Source organism: Myotis yumanensis, unplaced genomic scaffold, assembly GCF_028538775.1.
Source record: "Myotis yumanensis isolate MYYU_CA2020_CCGP unplaced genomic scaffold, mMyoYum1.0.hap1 SCAF_3, whole genome shotgun sequence".
NCBI classification, from domain to species: Eukaryota; Metazoa; Chordata; class Mammalia; order Chiroptera; family Vespertilionidae; genus Myotis; species Myotis yumanensis.
This window is the reverse complement of record NW_027223754.1, coordinates 124,804,840-124,822,405: the sequence shown is the minus strand read 5'-3', so window position 1 is coordinate 124,822,405 and position 17,566 is coordinate 124,804,840. Positions and strand designations below refer to the sequence as shown.

Below are 17,566 nucleotides of genomic sequence, written 5' to 3'. Positions count from 1 at the left end.
CCGTGACCTCCTGGTTCATAGGTCGACGCTCAACCATTGAGCCAGGCAGTTCGTCTGATTCTTGCTGCACTGGGAGAATGCTAACTGACAACACGCTAAGTAATGGCCCTGAAATGTAAAATAATTAATGCCCAGATAATAGCACAGGGTGGGCATCTCAGTGTTTTAATGAGGGCTCAGGAAACAGTCTGGAGGGGACGATGAGTGTTACCATAATTAATGCTGCATATTAAAAAGTGACCTCTCCCCCGGTCAGTACAGGGACCGCGTAACCTTTCCCGTCACCTGCAACCTCACTCCTGGGACTCTGTGGTTCTGTTAATAAAAAGATAATCACCAGTCTGCCCTCATCTACTGTGGAAGCAAGTTTTTAAATTTATTTTTGAGGATGAAATTAGAAATCACCATTTTTAGAACATTTATGAGTATATATAGTTTACTCTCAGATATATTTATTCAATACATGCTCTAAATGAGAGTTTTAACTTTCTGTTTTCCTTTTCATTATCCCTGAAAAGAATGGATTATGGGAAAAAGATTAAAGGATAATGCAGTGCGGTGGTTGCTAATGTGCCATCGGCGGTATTGGTCGGGCTCGCCGAGTTCGTGTCTTGTAGGAGTGCCTTTCAGATTGCAATTACCTAATCAACTTGAAACCCTGTTTATGTTCTCGCAGGCGTTAAACGTCGTCTTTGAAAAGATCCCAGAAAACGACAGTGCAGATGTCTGTCGGAATATTTCAGTCAATGTTCTTGATTGTGATACTATAGGCCAAGCCAAAGAAAAGATTTTCCAAGCATTCCTCAGCAAAAACGGCTCTCCTTATGGACTTCAGCTGAATGAGATTTGTCTTGGTAAGGCGACGCGGGAGCTGTTTTGTCCCAGGCCCCTAATGAGCACCTCTGTTCCCCCCTCACTCCCCGCCCCCAGCATGGAAGCCTCCATCTGTGATGCTTATTTGGCCTGTTGTCCCCGGAGGGCACTTCTAGGGGCCCCGAGACTGCGATGCTCTCCGACAGCATCCTGATTCTTCTGGAATCGTAATCCCTCAGAGATGCTGGTGTTTTAAATATTAGGTTTGTAAATCAGATGCGTGAGATTGCTATCCTGAGACCGAATGGGTTCCCCCTGTATCAGGAAGTACCACAAGGTGTGAACCCCGTGCCCTCCCTCCGTCTGTGCTGAGTTTCCTGTTGGCATTTGATTTGTTTGTTTGGTACCGAGCGTCATTAGCAGGGGGCTCAGACTCGGGGTGCTAGCTCCAGCGCGTGGAAAGGTCATCTTCCTCTCTGCTAATCTCGTCCTGCTCTAAGTGTCTCCTCCGCCCTCCCCCCAGCACCAGCAGCATCTGCTGTGCATTCATTGTCGGGCTCTATTGGTACACTGCAAAGGAGAGCATATGCGTGAGGGGGCTAGCAGGGCTCACTTCACTCAAATGTTCATCAACATTGTAAAGTTGAGCTGCACGCAGCCCTTGCGGGAGACTGTCATGGGATTTTATAGCAGATAATGGGACGGGAAAGAAGAGTAAAATCACAGCAGTGACAGACAGCCTAACAAGGTTCATCTCCCCTCCACGTGCAGTTGTAGCCGCGACTAAGCAAGCAATTAAAACCACCCCACCGCACCCTCCCGGTCAGACCTGCTAACAAACAGGCCATTGAGAGAGGCCCGGGGACAGGGTGGGCAAATGTGAATGAAACAGGTAACCATGTAGCCACTGCGTGACCCGCCTGTAAAGGAAGCAGGGTCTAGAGCAGTGATGGCGAACCTTCTGAGCTCGGCGTGTCAGCATTTTGAAAAACCCTAACTTAACTCTGGTGCCGTGTCACATATAGAAATTTTTTGATATTTGCAACCATAGTAAAACAAAGATTTATATTTTTGATATTTATTTTATATATTTAAATGCCATTTAACAAAGAAAAATCAACCAAAAAAATGAGTTCGCCTGTCACCTCTGACACGCGTGTCATAGGTTCGCCATCACTGGTCTAGAGGCACCTCCCCTCTGCCTCTCTCCCGTTGGCTGTCATGGGATGGACTGTTGGGCACTTGAAGACCTATTTAGCTCATTGGTTAGGTGCAGGGTCAAAGGGCAGCTCAGCCAGGAAACGGGACCAGGACCATCAGCTTCCTTGCCCTGAGTCTGCCTCTCACACATGAGTGGCCCTGACTGCAGAGGAGATGACCCACGGATCCAGGTGGTGGTGGTCCTCCCACCGCTGCCGGCTCTGTGCCTGCCGGTTGCTCCTGGCTCCTGATGGGGAGGCAGGGAGCGGGACAAGCCAGCTGGAAGCTTCCCGAGTCGTCTGGTGGGAATGGGACTCGGAGCCAGCAGGCAGGCTCTGTGAGGCTGCTGATCTGCCACTGCTCCGGGGCTGGCCTCAGGACACTGAGCAGAGCCCGAGAGACCAGCCATTAGAGTGTATTGGAAGCAGCGAGGCTCAGACCCCAGGCAGACACTCACACACCCAGATGCTCAAGGGCAGGAAGTATAGACACCGGTGGGCCTGCCTGCCTAGGGCAGTGGTCGGCAAACTGTGGCTCTCGAGCCACATGCGGCTCTTTGGCCCCTTGAGTGTGGCTCTTCCTAAGCCTTAGAGTACCCTAATTAAGTTAATAACAATGTACCTACCTATATAGTTTAAGTTTAAAAAATTTGGCTCTCAAAAGAAATTTCTATCGTTGTACTGTTGATATTTGGCTCTGTTGACTAATGAGTTTGCCGACCACTGGCCTAGGACAACAGGAAGTGGTGGGGCCTGTCCTAATGGGGAAAGAAAGGCCATCTTGGGGGCAGTGCCACTTAGCTGCCACCGATGGTGGGCCTGTATGGTCCGTGTTGCCAGAGGGTCCTGTTTTTTAAGAGAGAAAACAGATTCCAAATTTTTATGTGCAACATCCCGGTCATTAAATGTTGGTGCTGAATTGACATGAAAATAATAAGGAAAACATGGTGCAGTTTCACAAAAAGAGAAAACACACATCCGTGGGCCACATTCTGACCCTAGGGCACAAGTGGGCAGCTCCGTGACGGGGTTTGAGCCCTGAGTTCTGGGACATTAGCCCGGCAGCACCCCCACCCGGGGGCCCACGGAAGGCGGTGCCTGCTGTGAGCGCAGACGGTGGGTGAGCGTGCAGAACGGCTTTGGGAGTTTCCTGAGGAGCTAGTCCCTCTCAGGTGTCACTCTCTTCATTTGGCTTCACTTCCAGGCCGAGCCCCAGGGGAACAGCCTCCGGGGAAAGTGGTCTTACAAGTCAAGCCTCAACATAAAACCAAAACTCAGGCTACCGGTCTGGCTGATACATCTGTAAACGTTCAAAGAAATATTTCCCACTCTATTAAGTTTGTAAATAATATTTGCAAAAGTGACAGGGCAGCAGTTAAAATTTCTCAGTCATCTTAAAAGCGCACAAAACTCTCTTTTTGGCTTTTCTCCAGAACTTCAGGTGGGCACGAGGCAGAAAGAACTCCTGGACATCGACGGCTCCTCCGTGATCCTGGAAGACGGAATCACCAAGCTAAACACCATCGGCCACTACGAGGTAAGGACAAGGCTCGGTCCCCCCGTCCCCTCCCTCATCGCCAAGCCCAACTGGATGAGGTCATCTCTGGTACCTTGTAAATTCTTTTTAAAAATCACGGGATTCCCAGCCACTTTCTGGAATAGTTTGGGGCAGTTTTCCTCAGTTGCTCATCTGGCAAAGCCCGTGGATTACTGCTCTCGTGGTCTACGGCTTCCTCCGGGTTCCCCTCTCCAAAGCTTTGACTTTCAGTGAGCTGATCGCTCTCCATCCTGCAGTTTAGGTGAGAAATCTCACCTTTATGAGATTCTCTGGCCTCTCAGCATGTTCCTCAGCAAAGTCCTAGAGCCGTGGTCAGCAAACTTTGGCTCTCGAGCCACATGCGGCTCTTTGGCCCCTTGAGTGTGGCTCTTCCACAAAATACCACGTGCGGGCGCGCATACAGTGCGATTGAAACTTCGTGGCCCATGCGCAGAAGTCGGTTTTCGGCCTGGGTGAGTCTATTTTGAAGAAGCACTGTTGATATATGGCTCTGTTGACTAATGAGTTTGCCAACCACTGCCCTAGAGGGGTCATTTAGCTTGACAAAGCCTCCCGCTCTCCAGGGTCCGTACAGACCGAGGGACCTTTGGTGTAGGGTCCTGTGTTCTGAAGAAGCTCTACATGTCCTGTTTGTGACAGTCAGCGATACCTCCTTTGGCCCCTGACCCACATGCTGAGTGAGTGTCCATGTGGGTGAGGGGCACAGAACAAGAGAGAGGAGGCAGGGAAGGTCCCTGAACACATTGGGATATTGGGAGTCATTCAGCAACATTATCCAAATCTTTGTTGAATACCTACTATGTGCTAAGAGCCTGGGATGCTTACACGAGGAACAGAGCCCAGGTCCCTGACCTCACAGGTCCTGCAGCCCTGGGGAGAGGTGGAGAAGGGGAGAGGACACAAGTAATGAGGCAGCACCTTACGTTGGAGTAGTGCTGAGGCTTGGAACTGGGAAGGAAGCTATGACTAAGCTGAGACCTGAACTTAACCAGCCCGGGGTGGGGTGCCAGCACATCTAGCAGGGATGGGAGAACATGCGTGTTCTTCCACAAATCTACTTTTAGCCTGGCTGAAACTTGAGAGGGGTCGGGGAGGTAATAATAGCCAACCTTATGGAGCCCTTCCTCTGCGCCACAGGCTCACCTTAGCATTTCTCCTTATTTCGCTCATTCTATCTTATAGCAGTTCCATGAGTTGGTATTGTTATTACCCACTTTACAGATGGGTACAGTGAGGCTCAAAGACTTAGCAGTGGTTACAGTGGCAGAGTCAAGACTTTGACCCTGGCAGTTGGGCTCTCGGGTCTGAGGCTTAACCAGTTCACACAGCGGCCTCTCCAAGAGGTGAGGAGAGGTGGGCAGAGGTGAGAGGTGCACGTCACACAGGCCCAGCCAGCTTCTTCAGGGGCTGAATCTTACCCCAAGAGTAGTGGGGAGCCCCTGGAGAAGCTTAAGCAGGGAGAGTTGTGTTTCAGAAAATGACTGGCTGTGCGTGGAGCGTGGATGTAAGGGATGCAAACGTGGATTTCAGGTGAGGGATGATGCTGACCGGAAATGACAGTGGCGCTGGGGATGGACACAGTGGGTGGATTCAGAGATGGCAGGAGGTGGTCACAGCCGTGCGGGTGGGAGAGAGACACAAGGGACGGACGGTCAGGAAGGCCCTTGGGGATGGCAGGGCAGAGGCATGGATGTGGGGGCTTTTTCAGAGATGAAGAAGCCAGAGGAGTAGCTCCCAGGTCACCGGGAGGGTCGGGGGTGCCTCCTTCCTTCATGGCTGACTGTCCTAGGGAGACATGTCTGCCCAGGAGGCCCTCCGCCCTGCCCGCTCCCTCCGCAGGAGGCTCCAAGTGTTTGTTCCTCAAGCTCGGCTTCTGGACGACAGCCAGGAGCAAGACCACCTCATCCGTGGGCCTTGCTGAGTGGGTCTCACGCCCAGTTTGGAGCAGCTGCTGTGGGCGGCGGCGGCGGGTGCTGCCCCTGAGCCTTTGTGGAGAGAGAGAGAGCTGTGGATTAGCCGCTGGCTCCTGTGCTGCCCTCCGGCAGCTCGGACCTTCCAACCTCAGAATCCACTTGTCCAGAGCTGGTCATGGTCTTGGAGATTATAGAAACCCCAGAGAACTTTCTGGAAGTACGTGTCCCATTGGTGGGCCACGCTGGAGCAGCACTGCCTCAGAGGGAGTGCAGGAGAGAAGGACGCTGGCGCGGGTGGAAGGGCTTGGGGAGGAGCTCATTCGGGCTTCTATGACGATCAGGTTGCAGACCCCCAGCCAGCTCCTCCTCTGCTCCTGTCTGGGTGGCCAGCCTGTCTCAGCAAGTTTGGGAGGAGCAGAACCCTCTCTCGCTGCTTTTGACTAATGTGCTTGCCTCGCTCAAGGGTGTGAGGAGAGGGGCACCCTGGCCAGGCTTCTTGGTGTCCCCTGGCAACCTCGAGGCAGCGGGTAGGACCCAAGGGAAGGGGGTGTGGCCACTCACCACCATTGAGGGAGGACTCGCCACTGGGCCGGGAAAAGGAGGATTCACCACAGCTGTCTGCAAGGCACAGGAAAGGCTGTCGGGAGAGAGAGAACATCAGTCTTTGCTGGAGACATCGGCCGTGCTAGACACCTATCTGCTTAGGGATGATAATGAAATTAATCTGGCCTGTAGTCACTTCCCGTCCAAATGATTTATTGGCCTCATACCCCAGCGTCACCACATGGTGGTAATAAATGACACGTTGAGGACACAGGGCTTAAAGGATTCTCCTTGTTTAAAACGCTAAGCCATAAGGCAAGCAACACAGCGCTTGAAGGAGCGGAGGCCATCGGCCCGGGAGCTCTATGCATGGTCCATCTCAAATGCCCTGTTTCCCAAAGACCGCTCAGAAAACAGTACCCACTGCCACCCTCGGCCACCGGAGCCTGTCCTTGGTTTAGCAGCACCCCGAAGGCCCAGAATTTGGAGTAATTTGCCAGGGCTGGCTGACGCCCTCTCGTTAAAGAAAAATTTCTCCTGAGCGAGCACTCGAATTTCCCTCCAAAGCGACAAGATGCTAATTATCACTCTTATTCATTTACTTAAGTGGCCTAGTTTGAGTCTCACTGTAAGTGCTTGAAAGCAAAAAACTGTATTTTCTTGAAAAATGGTGTCTAACCCAGAGTTTTAGAGATTCAGAATCACCTCCCTCCCATTAGCCCAAATTATTAGGCTTTAAAGTCCGTCGGTGAGGCCGGGGCCTCCTCCTGCCTGAGCACAGTCCCAGGCGGGGCCTGCGCTGCTGCGCCGTCTGGCTCTGTCCCGGGGCAGACAGGGTGCAGCTGGTCTCCTCTGAAGGAGCTGCTGTCTGTATGTTTGAAGAACAGGTTTCTACAGGGCACCTGAGGGCAAAGCCAAAATAGAGCCTCTCCTGGGCCGGGTGCCGGCAGCCTCCAGCGCCCTGTCACCTAGGGGGTGGCAGCCCGGCCGCCCTGGGCATCGGCATGATTGCTTTCCACCGTGATGACAGCGGCAGCTGTGCCCCCACCGTTCGCGTGCAGGAGCCTGATCCATGTTCACAACCACCGTCTGATGCAGGCGCTTTTATTACCCTCGGTTTCCATCAGATGAACACAGCGGAGGGCGATGCTGCTCCTGTCTCCTTCTGTCCTGTGCAGACGGTGTGGGAAAGCCGACATCCTTACAAACACATTGAGCCAGAGGCATCCTTCTCCCTGTAATTAAGTCCTCCGCGTGCTTCTGTTCTGGCTGTGGCGGTGTGTGGGGTGCGTGTTTCCTACTGAGGGACCACACCATGTTTGGGAGCACCTGGACGTGTGGGGGCAGGAGATGGCTCTCCATCCGGGCCTTCTTCCCACCCCCCGCCCCGGGGTCCTTTTGCTGGCCCAGTCATTGCACCCACACCCTGCTGTGGAGTGGCATCGAGTGTGGAGGACAGAGTTATGTCCGGCAGGAAACCTCTGCAGCTCGCACCCCTCATTCTGAGCTGTGAGGTTTTGAGGGGCAGAAAAGATGTTTAACCACCATGTCGTTGAAGAGTGTTCCTCACGACAGGTGAAGTGGTCCGCTAATGCCGAAGCTGTCATGCAAATGACATTTAAAGCTCATAGGACTGTCCCAGGGGTCTGCTGAGTCCTTGCGGTGAGGTGTGTCCTCTGGGCACTGAAGTGAAGGATTGGACTATCTCTAAAGGCTTCTTACAGCGTGCATGACTTTCGATGTTTATTTAAGGAATGTGTGCAGCGCTGCTTGTACACTGAGCACTGTTCTAGGCAGATACTCTCCTCATTCCCATGCTGAGGCACAGAGAGGCTCAGACACCTGGCCGCAGTCACACAGCTCTTCTCACTGATGCCCCAAGGCTGGAAGTGCTCTTCTCGGGCCAGAGGGGTCCCCTTGCTCAGAACCAGGCTTTCAGCCAAGCTCCCTCGCTGAGGCCGCCTGGCTGGAGAGCCGGCCCGTTCAGGAGACGCCCTGGTAGTTACCTTTCCTGATGTCAGTTCGTAAGGTAACCTCTCCAAACCTTCGATGAATCTCACGTCTGTGGGTTTATGGGAATGCTTCCTTATTTCTAATCCCACTTTAACATTGTTCCTTGAAGACACCATAGTTGCCTTCATCAGAAGGGAGGCCTCCTTCAGGCCCCCAGAGCTGACCAGGCCGGCCCCAGGGGCACGGAGCGCTTAGGGCCCCAGTTTCGGCACTGCCGGAGGCCACGCTCCCTCCCGGGGCCCAGCTCAGGGCCCAGCTCGTGTTCTCACCAACAGTCCTCAGGGGGGTGGCCCCTGGCCCGGGTGAATCCCAGGCACACAGAGGGAGCGTGTCCACGTGTCGAGAACCCTTTGGAGGCTGTCCAGGCTGCCAGACACTGTGTGTGTGGTTTGATGAGTCTGTTGAGAATGTTTTGATGAGCCCGCCACCCGCCACGAAGGACTGAGCAAGGTCACCCCTCTGGCCCTGAGAGAAAAAGATTCCTTTTTCATCTGCCTCCGGCCTTGTGTGTCAGTGAGAAGAGCTAAGAAGGAAACGGGCGAGTGGTGTTGACGCGTGGCTAGTTGAATAGAATTATTTTCACATGACACCGTTTTAGGAAGGAAAGCTACCAGCAAGGGCTTCCACATGGTGATTTATGTTGATTATTGTGTTTTTAGGTTTGTTCTTTAAGGAAAAATTATAATATTTCAGACAACATACAGAATTAAATATGAATATTTTTTATTCATAATTTTCCATAAAAATTTTTAGGCGGAAATTCCAGCTTTCCTTTTAGGCTAAACCATATGAAATCGTCAATATTGGACCATATTTACCTATAAAAATGTCAGTTTCATACGGTTACATAAAGTTCAAGCTTATATTTCTAGAAAATCCATCTTATGGAATTATCTTCAACTTATGCCATAAAGGTAGTACTTTAGCGAAAGAAATCTCACCTTCACTTGCAGATGGTTTGGAGGATACGTTAGTTTTCTGTTTATTTTAAGAGTCACCTTAAATTGTTGACGTGGGTCCCTTCTCCCAGTGCTGGGGGTGGAAACGCTCACACCCATCTCTGCAGCATCCGACGGGCAGCCCTCGAGGACGGCGGGCGCGTGGCCGTGTGGTCACATCGAACCCGGGGCACCGCAGGACTGGGAGGGACTTACTGTGAAGTTGCCGTGTGGACCAGTTCTGCTCTGAGCTGGAGGATTATTCCTCCTCAGACCCATCTAGCGGCATTAATCTTCCTTTGATTCAATTTGGTTTTCACTCCTGAAGTAGGAGCCCAGAGGGTGCTCCTGCCTCACAGGACACGGGAGGATTAATGAGTCACTTTTAGGAAAGCCTTGGGAGCCCCTCAGATGGAACAAACAGCACAGACTTTTAACACTTTGGGTTCTGTGGCGCTTTTCAAAAAGGCCTTTCTGTCCTCGACTAGGTAGCAGCTGACTTGTTCAAAATGACCCTCCTTCCAACACCTTTACGCTGGTGTTGTCACATGGGGGAGTGCCCCGCCCTGCCCAGAACAGCTGTGAAAGTTGGCAGCACACTCACTCACACACGTCCCTGCTCAAAACACACAACTCGTCCACTCATAAAGTGCTTTCACCCTTGCTCTCAGGAGATACTTTCTGAGCAGTCTCCTCGGCACGGCATCCTGCTTCCACGCTCTCGCTGCTGGCACGGGCCAGCAGTGGGCCGTGCCAGCGCCTGAGAAGACGGGGGGGGGGGGGGGGGGGGGGGGGGGGGGCGGGGCGGGGGAGACGGGGACGGACTTCGGGCAGTGCTCCCTATCGCCGGCCACGTGGCCTTCGTGATGATGGAGCGAGGGTGCTCGCTTCTGGCAAAGCGAAGCGTCTGACAGTAACAGTATTGGCTCAACCCTCTGTGGGATCCACTTGGGATTCATTCTTTGACAGTTACCCAGAATGAATCACCAGCTTCCTTTTATTAAAAGGTATTTATTGGCTCTGAAACAGAGCACATCCAGGTCTTCATGCGGAGGAGTTTGTAACTATTTTCAAACCGTCTCCAAACTCAGTGCTGGAGGATCGCTAAGGGGGTGCCTGCACACAGTTCACTTTAATTGCATCAAAAGTGGAGGATAATTGAAAAATTGGCCAGAAAACAATGAAGGGCCCAAGGGGAAAGGAGAGGACGTTTGGTAATAACAGCAGAGTCAAAGTTAAGAGTCCAGAATCCTCACTTGAGACACGTCACAGAGGCCTGAGGCCCAGCAGCCCCTGCCCAGAACCCTCCCCACAAGCTGTCGGGAACACCAGCCATTGGGGCCGCTGGCCTAGCGTTAGCGGCTGGCGGGACACAGCTGGCTGGACAGCTGTGCTCTGGGGCCTCTCCAGGGCTGGCTCCCTCGGAGTTCCTGCCTCTGTGGGTGCAACCTGAAGATTAGGCCTTCATCCCCTGTGCTTGCTAAGCAGGGTTGTACATGCTGATAACCAACATGTAGCAGGCCGGATGAGAAATCCTAAGTTTCTACTTTTTTCCAAACTGGGGAAGGCCAGGTCCAAATTAGTGTTAGAATCAAAACAGCCTTAGAGCTTTAGGGCAGAGGGGGAAGCACTTAGCTAAGGATGCTCAGAAAGGACAGGGTGGATTCCCCTCCACAGTCCCCAGCTGAAGGTGAGGATTGCTGTGACCCCATCTGCCTCTTCTGTTTTGTGGAGCAGCCCCTCCGCCCCTCTGAGCAGTTTGCTCCTCCCAAGGATGGAGGCCGCCTCTGCCTCTGAGCATCCAGGTCCCGGGGCCGGGTGGGAGGGGTACACTAGAAGCCATCAGGCTCTGGGTTCCCCAGTCCCAAAGGGCCCCGGGTGAGGAGCGCCTCTTTATCTCCAAAACAGGCTGCACACAGCACTGCAATTGCGTGTGAATGGAGTAAAACCATTTGCTTGTCAAACATGCACCTTTTAAATCTGTAGCAATTTTATAACAGCTCTACTGAGATAACATTTATATACCATAAAGCTCACCTTTTTAAGGCGTACAGTTCAATGGGTTTTGGTACATTTACAGAGTTGTATAATCATTACCACAATCTAATTTTAGAACATTTTCATCACCCCAAAAGGAAACCTTGAACTCGTTAGCAGGCACTCCCCCTGTGTTAGGCAATTAGTAATCTACTTTCTGTCTATAGAAATTTGCCTATTCTGGATGCTTTGTATAAATGGGATCGCACTCCCATGGTCTTCTGTGACTGTCTCCTTGCACTTAGCATAATGTTTTTGAGATTCATTCATGTTGTAGCATGTGTCACTACCCCTTTTCTTTTATTGTACGGCAATTTTTTTTATAGTATATTCACACAATGGAATAATACACAGTGATTTTTAAAAAGGACAAACTGCTGGTAGCTGCAACAACTTGGGTAAACATCACAGACCTTAATATTGACCCTCAGAAGCTAGACACACAAATATATACTGAATGACTCCATTTATATGAAGTTCAAGAACAGATACAACTAATCAATAATGATGGAAGTCAGAAAAGGAAGGGATCTTTATTGCCTGGGAAGGGAAATGCAGGTACTTCTCAGAGCCTTGAAATATAATTTTATATCTTGATGTGGGTGCTGGTTACACAGGTTTATACTTGAGTGAACATTCAATGAGTTGTATACTTTTATATTAGTGAATGTTAGGTACTTTTCTGTAAGTAAGAGTTAAATTTAAAACTTTTTATTTAAAAGTGTATGCAATTTTTATGGTTTTACAAGCTTCCTTTTAAAATAGGAGACACTTGTCCTAGCCGGTGCTCAGTGGTTAGAGCATTGGCCTCCAGACTCAAGGGTTGAGGGTGCCATTCCTGTCAAGGGCAGGTACCTTAGTTGCAGTCTGGATCCCTGTGCCTTGGTCGGAGAGCTTACGGGAGGCAAGCAGTCAATGTGCCTCTCTCACATCCATGTTTCTCTCACTGTCTCACCCCTTCCCTTTCACTCTCTCTCAAAATCAATGGGAAAATATTCTCAGGTGAAGATTATCCAAAAGTATATAAAATGTGTGTGTATATATATGTGTATGTGTGTGTGTGTGTGTGTGTGTGTACACGTATGTACATATATACACATATATATAAAACTAGAGGCCCAGTGCACAAAATTTGTGCAAGGGGCTTGGCCCTTGCAGCCCCGGCTGCCTCGTGGCCCTGCAGCCCCACCCCCTGCCCACTGGTCATTCCAGAAGGTCATTCTGGAAGGTCGTTCCGCCATCAGGTCTAATTAGCATATTAGCTCTTTATTATATAGGATGTGTGTGTATGTTTATATATGTATATACAAATATATACATATATCTATAAAATGTGTGTGTATATGTACAGTAGGTCCTCAGGTTACGTCAGAGATCTGTTCCTACGGTGTAACGCAATTTTCGCCCTAAGTCGGAACCCACCTACATAAGCACCTACGTCACTTACATGGAGCACATACACAGCAATAACAAAGTGAAACAGTAAAAAAAAAAAAAAATTTAAAAGAAAGATAACAATTCTTGACCTTTACTTGTGGTAAATAAATAATAAAAAACATAAAGCACATATGTACATATGTTGAAATGACAGAACTTTTTTTTTATAAATAAATGGGAGATGGTGACGTAACTACAAAACGATGTACATCGAGTCCAACGTAACCCAAGGACTGTCTGTATATACATGTATACGCATACATATATAATGTGTGTGTGTGTGTGTGTGTGTGTGACACCTACACAAAAGAGAACAAATCATAAGTGCACTGCTGATGAGTTATCGCTAGCTCCTCCCATAACTACCACTCAAGTCAGGAAATTGGACATTACTGTCCCTCAGAAGCCCCGGCCCTCCCAATCACCACCCGCTCTCTTCTCTGAACTTGTGACCTCAGAGTTGTTTCATTCAGCTTTCTGTGAATGAAATCACCCAGTCTGCATTCTTTGTGTTGGGCTTCCTTTGCTCAGGATCACTGTGCGGCCATCCCTGCGGCATGTGGCAGTAATGTGCTCACTTTCTTTAATATTTTTAATTTTTAGAAATGTATTTATTGATTTGAGAGAGAGAGAGAAACATTGCTCTATTGGTCCACTTATTTACGGTATGCATTCATTGGTTCATTCTTGTGTGCGTCCTGACTGCGTTCTGACCAACTCAGCCACCCAGCCAGGGCTAATTTGCTTATTTTCATTGTTTTATAATATTCTGTTGTACCCCAAAGTATTTACTCATTTTGTTGATGATATTTGGGTTGTTTCCAGTATGTAGTAATTACAAAAAGTTTTCTGTCAGGATAGGTACTGATTTCTGCTGGGTGTATACCTAGGTGGGAAACTGCTCTATCGCAGGGTAGGCTCGGGCTTTATATGCCAGTTTGTGAAAACCTGGCTCAGCATTCATTAATACAGTAGGAACCCAGCTTCTTCCCTCTCCCAGGCCAGCCGCCTCCCGTGGGTCCCGCGGCACCTGGGCTCCCCCTTCCGGCAGTGGCCTCCCTGCCTCTCCTTGCCTTGTCTGTCTCCTTTCCAGGACTGGGAGCTCCTTGAGGACAGTGTCTTGCTCATCATTTAGCTCCATCTTCCGGCACAGTGCCCAGAACAGAGGAATTCTTCATAAGTATTTGATTTACTAAGTGAGACTATAAAATCCAGCCAGCCATCTAATTGCTGGGTGAACTTGAGAAATACATTAAATTTTGAAAACTCATATATTTTTTTATCTTTGCTTTCAGATATCAAATGGATCCACTATAAAAGTCTTTAAGAAGATAGCAAATTTTACTTCAGGTAACCAACATAATGTCAATCTTTTGTTCTCACTTGGCTGTAGAGTATCAGACGTGTGTGGCCCAGAGGGGAGGCTGAGCTCTTGCCACTTAATTCCCTGGAAGCAGAGAACAGCCATTTCTGTTTCTCGCCCTGAGCATGTGAGCCCTACGAGGAGGACAGGACCCTGTAAACAGTGGTTAGCAGGACGCCCAGCACTAACCTCGGGCAGAGGCAGCCTTTGAAGCGTCCTGCCAGCTCCTCAGCAGGATGGCTGGCGATAGCGTTTGCAAAATTCCCAGAAAGTGGAGAAGAGGCAAACTAAAGGGGCAGCTTTTATGCAAGAGCCACTAGGCCACTCTCCAAACCAGCGGTTCTCAACCTGTGGGCTGCAACCCCTTTGGGGGTCGAATGACCCTTTCACAGGGGTCGCCTAAGACCATCGGAAAACACATATATAATTACATATTGTTTTTGTGAGTAATCACTATGCTTTAATTATGTTCAATTTGTAATAATGAAAATACATCCTGCATATCAGATATTTACATTACGATTCATAACAGTAGCAAAATTACAGTTATGAAGTAGCAACGAAAATAATTTTATGGTTGGGGGTCACCACAACATGAGGAACTGTATTAAAGGGTCGCAGCATTAGGAAGGTTGAGAACCACTGCTCTAAACTCTCTTCTGCCCCCTGCTAGCCTCGGGCAGAGAACACTGACAGGTGCCTTAAGAAAGCTGCGGGGTCCAGTTCCAGCCGGTCAGTCAGTCCTCAGCCCTCAGGTGCTGGGCTGGCCTGCCGGCTGCTCTCACAGGTGGAGGTCTAGTAGCCTGCTGGGCGTAGCACTGGCCAGGTCACACAGGAAACTCGGGGCTCCCGGGGAAATGGACAGGACAGTTTGGTAGCCTTAGGACACCATCCAGCATTCCCTCAGGCCGAGCGAGAGGAGCCTCTTGCACAGGTGGCCTCATTCTGGCTGGCGGGGGCATCGGTGTGCTTGTGCTGCAGAGTGAAGGGTTGTGTCTCACACTCCAGATTGTGCCTTTTTGCAGAGCTTGTTATTTGGGGATCTGCTTCCTCCTCCTACCCAGTCCAGCTGAGAGCCATTATTTTAATCCCTCAGCACCCCTGCCCCTCTGCCCTTTCATCACCCCTCTGTCAACCCAGCCCTGAGGACCCAGCACCTATTTCCAGAGCCTGCAGCCTGGCAGAGAGGCAACAGCAGCGCAGCCAGTCCCTCTAATCTTCAAAACAAAAGGCCAGCCCTTCTTTCCCCTCCTTTTACCACCCCTTAAAGCCGCATTTCTTACAAGATTGCCCTCTCCCGCTTGCTCTGTGAGCTACACTAACTGCCCTGCTAGGATCTGAACGTACCTTCTCACCTTACAACCTTTGCACCTGTCCCTCTTCTCCATTTGCCTGGCTAACTCTATCCGTACATTTAGGTTCAGCTCCATATCGGTTCCCTTCCTCAGGGAAACCTCCCAGACCAGGTCAGGCCCTTGTTACATACTTTCTTGGCATATAATTCTTCTTCACAATCCTTATCACAATTGTAATTAAATAATTGTGTAATTAGTACATGAAATTCTCTCCTTGGCTAGGATGTAAATTCCATTAGGGCGGGAACTCGATCTGTCTTATTCATTGCCAGGTGCCTTGTAGCCCCTGGGTGTAGTTGAGAATGATCGCAAGTGATCTCGGCCAGTTTCCACACTTCCAGGGACAGGGAACCTGCTTCCCCTCCAGTCCCTGGCCCAATCTGTTCTGAAGGTCCTAAGACACAGCAAGGGGAAATGTAGCTATGACGAGCTCAAGGACACTCTGCAGAGCGCACACGGGCATTTTGTGAGGAGGCCAGTGAGCCCGAGGTTCTGGTGTTAACGGGCTGTTTTCTCTCCCTCGGCGTTCAGATGTGGAATACTCGGATGACCACTGCCACTTGGTGAGTTTCACCTCCGTGCTCCCTGCCGAATCCGATGCTTTCACAGCAAGACTGGTCTCTTTGGGTGACGCTTCTGCTCTGTCTCCCTTTAGATTTTACCAGATTCGGAAGCATTCCAGGACGTGCAAGGAAAGAGACATCGAGGGAAGCACAAGTTCAAAGTAAAAGAAATGTATCTGACAAAGCTGCTGTCGACCAAGGTACACGCACTGCCAGGGAGCACATTTTCCGGCCACCTCGGGGTGTATAATATGTTTGATTTAATTTCCACTGAAGTGTGAAAACGTTACAAATCTCTGGTGCCTTCTAGCAACGCAAAATGAAAGTTTAAATTGTAAACACTTCTTACCCCCTTCTTCTTTTTTATAAACTGCAAAGATAACAGCATTTTACAAATTTCTCCTGTAACATCTTCAATCAGGGATTTAATATTGTTCCCAGTCCCTTTAGCCACAGTTCACTATTGTTTTTTAGGTTGACAGCATAATTACTCCTTTTTGTTTGTTATTAGGGATGAGCAATAAAACTCCCTCTTTGAATTGCAAATAAAATGAAGGGGTGGGGGAGTCCGTGACTACAGACCCAGTAAATCTTACCGATTATTTTTCCTTTTAAAATTAAGAATTCTGTTCACATATAAAAGTGTTACTTGTAAACGTAAGTAGAATACCAAATTGGGAGCAAATTTTACTTTATCTGGCTTTTAGTGGGATTAACGGAAGTCTGGGGTGATCCCTTTTTTCTGAAATGACTGGCAACATATATGCGGTTACCCACACCTGGCCCTGTCTCCTGCTGGGGCTGAGGGGGCTTCTTTAGTGGGTAGAGAACAGCCAGCGCCTCTTTACCTCATCTGCCCCACAGAGCTCTGCCTATTGGGTTTTTATAAAACACTCAGATGCTTCGGAAAGCACACAATGAAGCTCCATGATAGAAATATATGCAACAGGAAAGATTCTGGGAACAGAGCAACTTGAGTGTTTCCAGGCTGAGCGTAACCAATAAAAGCCAGACATCCGTGGCTTCTCGGTTCATGTACACAGCCCTACAACGGGCATTTCTACTGCTAGAGGTTCCCAGTATCCTTCCTCCCGACTAAACAATACTGTTATCAGCAAGAGGCTTCCGAACCAAATCTAAACCATCGCGGACTGCGGGTGCTGGCCCCATCGGCTTCTCTTCAGCCCGTTTGCACATCAGTTTCTCTGAGCTTGGATTTCATTTTCCACTGTGTTTGCAGAACCACTACCCTGTTTGTTTTACCTCCTAAGCCGATGTTCTGTATCTTTTAGGTGGCAATCCACTCTGTGCTGGAAAAACTTTTTAGAAGCATTTGGAGTTTACCTAACAGCAGAGCCCCGTTTGCTATAAAGTACTTTTTTGACTTTTTGGACGCCCAGGCTGAAAACAAGAAAATCACCGATCCTGATGTCGTACATATTTGGAAAACAAACAGGTGAGAACAGATATTGATTGCTGACTATGCAAGCCCCGGGGCAGGATCTGACTGAGAGGAGGGCGTGGTAGCACAGAGGACCCGGTAGCCCTGCAGCAGAGCCTTGGCTTGGTAGGCTGTCACGGCCAAGCAGTTTTTTGCTGTGACTATTTTAAACAATAAACAAAAACATTCCTATATAGAGCCTCCTATTCTTCAGGATAAAATAAACAAACTCTGTTATCTTTAATGAATGAAAAGAGCCTTTGTTTGGAATGTTAAAACAAGTTTAGCTTGACCGGCAAAAGATGAAAAAATATTTTGTGGTTTTATCATAGTTTTCCATTAGAGAACTCTTATTTATCCCTCAGAGAATTCATCATTTTGCAGTTTCCAAGC

The 17,566-nt window shown here is 49.4% G+C and overlaps 1 protein-coding gene across 3 annotated transcripts in view; it reads left to right on the top strand.

Moving 5' to 3' along the window:
- The window catches only part of PLXNC1 (plexin C1), a 183,925-nt gene that overhangs the window by 138,414 nt on the left and 27,945 nt on the right, over positions 1-17,566 (top strand). For all 3 annotated transcript variants that reach the window (XM_070409572.1, XM_070409571.1, XM_070409570.1), the window contains exons 22-27: positions 677-854; positions 3,446-3,549; positions 13,747-13,801; positions 15,701-15,732; positions 15,825-15,932; positions 17,025-17,188. In XM_070409572.1, coding sequence (XP_070265673.1) covers positions 677-854; positions 3,446-3,549; positions 13,747-13,801; positions 15,701-15,732; positions 15,825-15,932; positions 17,025-17,188 — 641 coding nt within the window. The remainder of the gene's footprint in view (positions 1-676; positions 855-3,445; positions 3,550-13,746; positions 13,802-15,700; positions 15,733-15,824; positions 15,933-17,024; positions 17,189-17,566) is intronic.